At 35.4% G+C, this 1,344-nt stretch overlaps 1 protein-coding gene across 1 annotated transcript; it reads left to right on the forward strand.

Moving 5' to 3' along the window:
• Window positions 1-175: 175 nt before the first annotated feature.
• On the forward strand, window positions 176-1,338 carry LOC116380901 (polypyrimidine tract-binding protein 1-like; the record flags this gene model as incomplete). Its single annotated transcript, XM_031842724.1, has 2 exons — window positions 176-287; window positions 938-1,338. Coding segments are annotated over 2 exons (339 nt in total), but the record flags the coding sequence as incomplete, so codon positions are not given.
• Window positions 1,339-1,344: the final 6 nt, after the last annotated feature.

Consider the following 1,344-nt stretch of genomic DNA (forward strand, 5'->3'; position numbering starts at 1 on the left):
TGATCTATAGGTAATATAGTCGTAATATATGATCTATAGGTAATATAATTATAATATAGTAACAATATAAAATCATTTAATATAAATTCTTCTAGACTTTTGTTCTGGTCAGAAGTAACTTATCTTCTTATAAAGTATTACGAGTGATATTGAGGTCATCATGTTTGTGTGACGGTGTGTTTGTGTGTTTTCAGGGGTTTATGGGGACGTCCAGAGAGTGAAGATCCTCTTCAACAAGAAGGAAAACGCTCTCGTTCAGATGAGCGACGACACGCAGGCTCAGCTCGGTGCGACACTTTCATTTCCTCTCAAACCGGTTCAGCTGCATTATTATTATTTCTTCTCCTCCTTCTTCTCCTTCTCCTCTTCCTTCATATTTAACTAAGCATTTCCTTGAAAGACGTGTTGGAGAAAGAAAAGGAGAGATTTGTTTATTGAATCTTTAGATGTTAATTAATGATCTCAAAGTGAAAATAGTTTTCACGTGTCAACAGATTATTATTTTAAACTATTATTAATATTTCTGGTTCAATGAAAGTTGATGAGAAATATTTCTAGTAATTTAATGAAAGAAACTATTTAAGAAATCAAAGAAAAAACACGAATAATATTTACAAATAATAATTTAAATGTATAAAGTGACTGCATGTAGAAACTCTAAACTCAGTTAATAAATGAGCGTTAACTGTCATGAATGATATATATATATATATATTATATATTATGATATATAAATAGATTTTAGACGTTTAACTGTTATTTAAAGCTTTGTGACGAACAAAAAACGAGGAAATATACACGTTTTAAAGAAGAAACAAAACATTATAAATAAATACTCACGTTTTATAACTTACTGAAATAAGTTAAATCTAAAATATGTGTCAGTTCTTCAGTATTTTTTTAACCATTGTATTTATTGTTGTTGTTGTTGTTACAGCGATGAGTCACCTGAACGGTCAGCGTCTCCATGGTAACATGATTCGGGTGATGTTGTCCAAACACCCGGTGGTGCAGCTGCCCCGCGGGGGGGCGGGGCAAGAGGAGCAGACGCTGACTCGGGACTTCTCAGGCTCCGCCCTCCACCGCTTCAAAAAGCCCGGATCCAAAAACTTTAACAACATCTTCCCTCCGTCAGCGACGCTGCACCTCTCCAACATCCCGTAACCTCTTTACTTAAACATATTCATACTTCATTCATTTCATAACACGTCCTCACTATGTTTACTTTTTCCTGTGTTTTAAAGTATTTTCATTAACACCAATATTTTTGAAAACGGGTATTTTCTCCTCCATCCATCTCCTCTTATCCGGGGTCGGGTCGCGGTGGCAGCAGGTCAAGCAGGC

This window comes from Anarrhichthys ocellatus, unplaced genomic scaffold, assembly GCF_004355925.1.
Source record: "Anarrhichthys ocellatus isolate YVR2014 unplaced genomic scaffold, GSC_Weel_1.0 scaffold9492, whole genome shotgun sequence".
Classification (NCBI taxonomy): domain Eukaryota; kingdom Metazoa; phylum Chordata; class Actinopteri; order Perciformes; family Anarhichadidae; genus Anarrhichthys; species Anarrhichthys ocellatus.